This window comes from Rhinopithecus roxellana, chromosome 8 (assembly GCF_007565055.1).
Source record: "Rhinopithecus roxellana isolate Shanxi Qingling chromosome 8, ASM756505v1, whole genome shotgun sequence".
NCBI classification, from domain to species: domain Eukaryota; kingdom Metazoa; phylum Chordata; class Mammalia; order Primates; family Cercopithecidae; genus Rhinopithecus; species Rhinopithecus roxellana.
The window spans coordinates 24,826,420-24,834,331 of record NC_044556.1 but is presented as its reverse complement, the minus strand read 5'-3'; the positions used below and the strand labels follow the sequence as shown (position 1 = coordinate 24,834,331).

At 39.3% G+C, this 7,912-nt stretch overlaps 1 protein-coding gene and 1 pseudogene across 1 annotated transcript; one reads left to right on the top strand and one right to left on the bottom strand.

Annotated features, from left to right (window-relative positions):
- Positions 1 to 298: 298 nt before the first annotated feature.
- LOC115898976 (NADH dehydrogenase [ubiquinone] iron-sulfur protein 5-like) lies at positions 299 to 682 on the top strand. The gene has a single exon (XM_030934907.1). The coding sequence runs from the start codon at positions 299 to 301 to the stop codon at positions 680 to 682; it is 384 nt and encodes a 127-aa protein (XP_030790767.1).
- A 6,324-nt stretch (positions 683 to 7,006) lies between these two features.
- Positions 7,007 to 7,562, bottom strand: LOC104656397 (annotated as a pseudogene).
- Between the last annotated feature and the right edge of the window lie 350 nt (positions 7,563 to 7,912).

Genomic DNA, 7,912 nt, shown 5'->3' with positions numbered 1-7,912 from the left:
GATCAATAATTTGGGGGCAGAATTATTGTGCTGTCTGTGGTCAACTAAAATCTGTAAATTTTTTTTTTTCTTACTGAAACCAAGATTAAAATAAGTCATCCCCTTTACGCTTGTCTATATTAAATGTACCTAATTTGGGTTCATTATTCCTGTGTGTTGAGCTTTTTGTCAAAATGGATTTGGTAATCTAATATATTAGTGAACTATTTTCAGGTTTGTGTCATATAAAAATTTGAAAAGTAGAATCATCCTGAAGCAGCGGCCAGAGAAGAGACAAGGGCACGAGCATCAGAATGCCATGCCTTTCTTGGATGTGCAGAAACCGTTTGGCCTTAACATAGATCAATGGTTGACAATCCAAAGTGCTGAACAGTCCTACAAGATTCCTGCTCGATGTCATCCTTTTGAAAAAGAATGGATAGAATGTGCACATGGAATTGGTGGTATCTGGGCAGAGAAAGAGTGCAAAATAGAATATGATTATTTCATAGAGTGTATACTTTGGCAGAAAACGATGAGACGTTTGAGTACCACCAGGAAGCAGTGGGACAAGCTGGTAAAGGAAGGGAAGTACACCCGTCCACCTCACCATGTGGGCAAGGGGGAGCCTCAGCCCCTAAGCAGACTCCCAAAGTGCTGGGACTACAGGTGTGAGCCACTGCACCCAGCTGTTATAAAGTAGTTTTCAGCTTTATTTCCTTCACTAAAAAATTGGGATAGTAATACCAATCTCAAAGGATTGTTGCACATACAGAGATTTCATATGCATATAAACACAAACACGTACATATATAACATATATATAATTTCCTCTAGAATAGTACCTGACATGGTAAATATTCAATGAATAGTGTCTATTATTAGTAACTAATAATTATTAGCTCATAATTATTATGGCTAATAATTATTTAGTACATTATTGTCTTTGAGGATATTGTGAGAGAATTTGATCAATATATGTCTTTCTATGCCAGAATATTATCTCATAAAAAAAGAGGTGTATTAGTCTTAGCTTACTTCGTAGATCATTTATGATTGATCACTATTAGTCTCTTATTCTGTTTTCTTTTTCTTTTTTTGAGATGGAGTCTCGCTCTGTCATCCGGGCTGGAGTGCAGTGGCGTGATCTGGGCTCACTGCAACCTCCGCCTCCAGGGTTCAAGCGATTCTCCTACCTCAGCCTCCTGAGTAGCTGGGATTACAGGGATGCATCACTACACCTGGCTAATTTTTGTATTTTTAGTAGAGACGGGGTTTCACCATGTTGGTCAGGCTGGTCTCAAACTCCTGACCTCATGATCTGCCCGCCTTGGCCTCCCAAAGTACTGGGATTACAGGCATGAGCCACCACACCTGGTAAGTCTCTTATTCTTGAGTTAATATAATATAGTGTTAATCTATTCATATTTCTCAGTTTGTAAAATCTTTGGCTGAGTTTTTTATGTTTCTTTCTTTCTTTTTGGAGACAGAGTCTCACTATGTCGCCCAGGCTGGAGCCCAGTGGCTGTTCACAGGCCTGATCCCACTACTAATGAGCATAGGAGTTTTGACCTGCTTGGTTTCTGACTTAGGCCTGTTCACCTCTCCTTAGGCAAACTGTGGTCCCCTGCTCCTAGGAGGTCACCATATTGATGCCGAACTTAGTGTGAACACCCAATCGGCTTAGTGCACTAGAGTCCGGGTGCACTAGAGTCTTAGTGAGCTAAACTCCTGGACTCAAGCAATCCTTCTGGTTCAGCCTCTTCAGTAGCTGGAATTACAGGCTCACATCACTGCACTCTACAGTTTTTTGTTTCTATACGTGATGAAATAGAATAAAGCCTTGCTTTTCTTAAACCTAGTATTAGCTATATCCCAAGTATCATCTGCCATTGCTGAGAACCCAGAACTAAATAAACAGTTGAGGAGATGAGCTTTCATTTATAGCTTTACTTGTGAAAGGTTGAACTGGCTTTAGTTTTCTTTGGCCATCAGTTTCTAAAAGTTCTTAAAAGTTTGTTTACCAACCGAGTTAAATGAAATTAGCTAGACAGTTTTGACTATTGCTAAGAAGTCAAAAAGAAAAAACTGTAAGAGATTTTGTTCAGGACGAGAAAGCAAATTATAAGAATATGATTGGTGTTTTTAATTCTATAACTAATTTTGCACAATGCTATGTTTTGTTGTGGATGAGAGGTGAAAGTGACATTAGAGATTTTTCTCAGGTTAAATAAGATTTCATTGCTTTTGGGTAGTGAGCAGACATACAGAAGGATGTTCATTTAATCTCCAGAGAAAGTTTAAATGGGTTTCTGAGTGTGCCAAGAGATAACCGTTCAGGTTTAGTTTATAAGCAGGATTCCTTAGCCAACATTTTTATTTCCCTTTTTATAGTTTCTAAAATAACATTAGCTCTAACATGCCTAACAATCTCAAGAAAATATATCCTAGTTTGTGATATGCACTCTCTGTAATGGTTTACCATCACTTTAGACTTCAGGAATAAGGTTCAGTAATTTTAAAACTCAATGCCGTGACATAGAAAACCACTGGCATTATTAACTTTCAAATCAATGAGGAGAGTAGAAGAATGTTTTAACAAAAGAGCTAATGGCTGTTTTCTTTAACCTATGGTTGGAATAATTAAAAAGCATGGCCTTTTCATCCAACACTAAAAGTAAAATGGAGAGTCTGATGTTTTATATCTGAATCCTGTAGAGGATACCGCTGGCACATGTGTAATAGGTTTCCATTGTATTCTTCTTTTCTTAAACAGATATTCTTCCTAGCACCACCACATGATTCTTATTATTTAACATTTATTTAGTAGTGGCAATAGATTTGGCTCTGCATTGAACGTCAGAGAGTAGGGATAATTCCTTCCTGGTGGGCATAGTATAAAAATCAGGCAAACCAAACTTCGATATTAAGAGATAATTCTCCATGATACGAGGCAGAGGCAGAGCACGACACAGGTGCTCTGCTCTTTCAGGAGGCATCTTAAACAAAAATGGAGGCAAAAGTGCCCACAACCTAGTGCTGTCATCTGGAATGCTGGTGAAACAACCCCCTAAAGCTGACTTAAAAGGCACAGCTGAATTGAGCACAAAGAGAAACCAACGGGCTTGTGGATGTTACTGTGCCTTCAATGAAGCTTTAACTCAATAATATGACGATTTAAAAGCAGATGTGGTTTTCCTAACATTGTTACAGTTTCAACCATCCAGCTATTTTGCTCCTTTGTGATTTTGAATGAATTATTGATAAGGAATACTTCAAAGGTGTGCAAAAAATTCTTTTGCGTTTAGCGTTTATAAAACAATGATGTTGATGGAGGGAAAAAGAAAACCACTGTCAATATTTCTCTGAGACTAAACAATAACAAAGTGCCTTCAGGATTCATTTTAATGAGAAATACTAGTGTGACTCTGTGGAAATCTCGGGACAAGCAGTGCACACTAGCAAATTAATTATAGGTTGGCAGCCAGGCAAATGTAGGAGGCTTATGGTGGCACTGTAGAAAATAAATATTATGTTAATCAGCAATACTGGCTTATTTCCTCAAAGGTAACATCAACCTTTAAATGTACAAGTCACATATATGTGGAAAACGATTTCAAAACAAGGGGTGCGTGACTTTTCTGACTGCTATTTTCAAGTTAGTATTTGCACAAGTTTTCCTCAAAATAAGGCACAACTGATCCCTTAGTCTTGTCCGTGGTCAGAGAACAGGGTTATCATTACCGACAGCATTTTATCTAAGCCTGACTCTGATCTGTGCTGGAGGAGGCATTGACTTTCATGATGGTTTTATGGATCGATGATTCAGGTGGTTCTCCAGATAGCTCTGCTGGATTCCTGGGCCCTGTTTGCAAGTCAAAGCTGCGTCTCCTCCCCTAGGTGGAATTTCTCAGTTCAAGGATTCACTTCTTAGCTGCCTCCAGCTCCTGCATTTGGCAGCTGACAGGGCAGCGCTGTTAATGCAACCAGAGTGTTTAAAGCGGCAGGTGATAAGAGACGCTGGGATTTTAACAGCATAATGAATTAATTCGCAAACTCACTGAGCACAAATGATAACTTTGGTACAATTTCTAGTTGCAATTAGGAGGGGACTGCATTGTTTCACAGGATAAAGTTATTAGTCCTGATTCTTGTAATGTAATGTGTAGTATACTGGTATCTTTGAGGAAAAGCTAGTTTCTGGATGTGTGAATTTGCCCGTGACCAACTCCTGAAATGGATGCAAATTAAAATGAGCGATTTCTGTGATAGTGAATGTGCTGTAGCGTAGCCTCTATACCCAGTTTCCTAAGAGGGGGCTGGCAGAGTCTCAGAATTTCATTTTGCCTCAATGCTTATCCAAAAGCAGCATAACCAGCCCCTGTTCAAATGTATCCCAAAGTTTTATTATATTTTGAATTCATCCAGCCTGAGCATGCAATCTTCATTTTGTACTTCAACCTGTAACTATTTCAGTGGCTGCCTTCAGAATCAACAAATTTGAGATGACTTTTAATTTCTGAGATGACTTTTAATTTCTGTGTCCATTGTCCAAGAGAATCGTTCATATCTTCACCCACTATTTCTGACGTTCCCCCAAAATATTTCTAGCAGAAGAAATACAATTTTATTTTATTTTATTTTATTTTATTTTATTTTATTTTTTTTTGAGGCGGAGTCTCGCTCTGTCGCCCGGACTGGAGTGCAGTGGCCGGATCTCAGCTCACTGCAAGCTCCGCCTCCCGGGTTTGCGCCATTCTCCCGCCTCAGCCTCCCGAGTAGCTGGGACTACAGGCGCCCGCCACCTCGCCCGGCTAGTTTTTGTATTTTTAGTAGAGACGGGGTTTCACTGTGTTAGCCAGGATGGTCTCGATCTCCTGACCTCGTGATCCGCCCGTCTCGGCCTCCCAAAGTGCTGGGATTACAGGCTTGAGCCACCGCGCCCGGCCAGAAATACAATTTTAAATACCAAAGACAAGTTTTAGAAAAAAAAATTCTACTTTTATCAGAATTTGATTGGCATTATTAACAGTATTTTCAAAAAGAAAATTGTGAGTTTGTGTTAACGAAAATGTATGCTAATGTCTTTTTGAGAATTATTTGCCATTATTTTTCTCCTTAGATTGCTATACTACTAAAAGTAATCAATAAAATCTATTGTTACCTGTAGAATGCTCAGATAAGTACTAGGTATACATGGCTAATTAAAAAATATCATTTGATGATAATAGTGGTGATAGACATAATGATAAAATACTTGTTCTTTCAGATGACTGACTTATGCTGAAATGATATATTCATTCGATACAATGAATATTCAATGCAATTTAATAAATATTCATTGGACACCTGTGCTAGGCCCTAGGGATATTAAGATGAGAAAGATTCAGTATTTTGGAAGATTATATTGTTACAAATATTCCCTCCTTTTCCTACAAGAGGATTATACTTCCTGCCTGTGGCCATGTACCTTGCAGTGTGTCCTGAGGGAAGGGAATATGTATACTTCTCTATTCTTGACCATGTGACTAATTTTAGCCAATGACCTGTGAGTGAACATGACTCATGCTACATCTGAGAGGCATTGTGTGTTTCTCGCAACATTCTTACTTTTTTCTCTCTTCTCAAGAATGGCATATCTCAAAAAGGAGCTGCTCCTAATCTGAAACACAACCCTGCCTTTAATCTGAGTCCTGGAGGGAAAAGATTAAACAAAGCCACAGCAGTTGACTACAGCTGCCAATGTGTAACACGTCTGTTGTTGTAAGTTGCTGAGACTTTGGAAGTTGATTTTTCACCATAGGAAGCTAACTAAAACACTTTACATGGCATTAAACTACCTTAATTCTAAGGCACTAAAAGTTGTGATAAACTGCACATAAATTTATGACCCAAAAAAGAACTAGTTCTAGTCCAAGAATCTACAAGCTCAAGTGATGTAACATTGTCGAGATGTACTGTGAGCAAATTACATCTGGGTTGTTCTGCCCAGATTTGGATACTGACAAATTTTAGTGAATTAATTGTGCAGCTATCTTCATTGAGTGTTTAGGTTACCGAAAGGAATAACTCTGCCATAATTTAATTGTCCTAGATGTACAAATCTGGCCCAAGTCAGTTGGTAGTTCAAAGTCAAAGCTGACATGCTTTGTTTATCCAGTGGATGAAAACTAAGGCTTTCTTTCAGGACAGTTAACATGCCAGAGATACATATCCATTCATTTCTAGTATCTCTTGATGCTTCTCAATAATTAGGTATCAACAAACATTTGCATCTCTCCTCTCTTTCTCCTCCAAGGGTCTGGGTTATCATGGATGGAGAGGACTTCTGCCTGAACAGAAAAAATAGTGTGTGTTTTGTCATATGTATGTTTGCCTGCATCTGAGAGAGAGAGAGAGAGAAAGAGAAAGTGAGGAAATAAAAGGTTTAACTCAGTTCACAGTGTATTATACTTTCTTGAGAGGTCTCTTATGCACCTGAAAATATCAGACACCAGATGAAAATCCCATAATATTGTAAAGAAAAAAAAGATGATTTAACATATTTATTTTTGTTGTGTCTTTTCAGAATGTTTTCCTATACACCCTTTGCCAACTGCCTTTCCTTAGACTTGGATGCCAGGACGCAGGCTGCGGTAGATATTGCTAGTGCTCCCCTGTGTTTGGCCCTCTTGTTGTCCCTTGGAGCATGGTACACTCCATCTCCCACTGCCCCGCAGCTGGGTCGGTCATGTGATGGGTTCTAGCCAATGGACCTGAACAGGGGTGATACAGTCACTCCCTGGGCACGGCGCTCCAGAGGTCCTTTCTCTTGTCGCAGTTACCTTGGAAGACTCATGCTGAGAGGCCAGTGCCACCAGATGGAATTTGGACAGATCCCCAACTCACTGCTTGGACCTGCAAAAGACTTTTTGGGAGCAAGACATAGGTTTTTGTGATTTCTGAACACTTTTCACTTTTTTTGCCTTGGAATTAGTTGCTTTTTCTTTTTTTTTTCCTTTTAATTACATTTATTGTAATGCTGAATTTACTCCTGTGCCATAAGTTTTTGTTTCTTCAGTTTCTTCTGGGATATCTTTTTTTTTCTGGGCAACCTCCTCTTCTGGTTTAGGAACAGTCTGTTCCTTTTCAGTAAGGACCATCTCAATGTGGCAGGGAGAGCTCATGTATGGGTTAATCCGACCACGAGCTCTGTAAGTCCGGCGGCGAATCTTAGGTGCCTTATTCACTTGGATATGCTCAATGACCAGAGAATCTACATCTAAACCCTTAAGTTCAGCATTACTCTCTGCGTTTTTAAGCATGTGCAGCAAAAATTCAGCACTCTTTTTGGGCCACCGACCTTGTGTCCAGCCTCGCTGCTTGGCCTGGGCACACCTGCCGTCTCCACCATTGTAATGTCGGAATGGTATGCACTGTTTCTGTAAAGTGACATCTTTCGGATACTTCGTGGCTTTTCATATATGCATACCCTTGATGGCCTGGGCAGTTTCACGAGTGTTCTTAAAGTGAACACGAAGATTGGAACCTCTTGATTTGCATGATTTCCTGGGGTTCTCTGGGTCAAGTGAATAGTGAATCATTTTCACAGATTACCTCAGGCCGCTTAGGGAAAGAGCTAGTTGCTTTTTCAAATCTGTCCTTCCTTCTTTTCTTTCTTCTTACTTTTTTTCCTTCTTTTCTTTATTCCAAAAATATTTATGAAACCAGGATCTACGCTGGGATTACAGTGACAAACAGTAGAGTCATACTACTGTCCTTATGGATTTATAGGGGAGTGAGAATAGCACACGTTTAAAACATTTTTTCCCTGTACCAACCACTCTATCAAACTATCTCACTTAATCCTCATAACAACACTGTGAAATAAGACTTATTATTGTCTCTATTTTATAGATAAAGAAACTGGCCTTCAGAGAAGTAAATGACATAC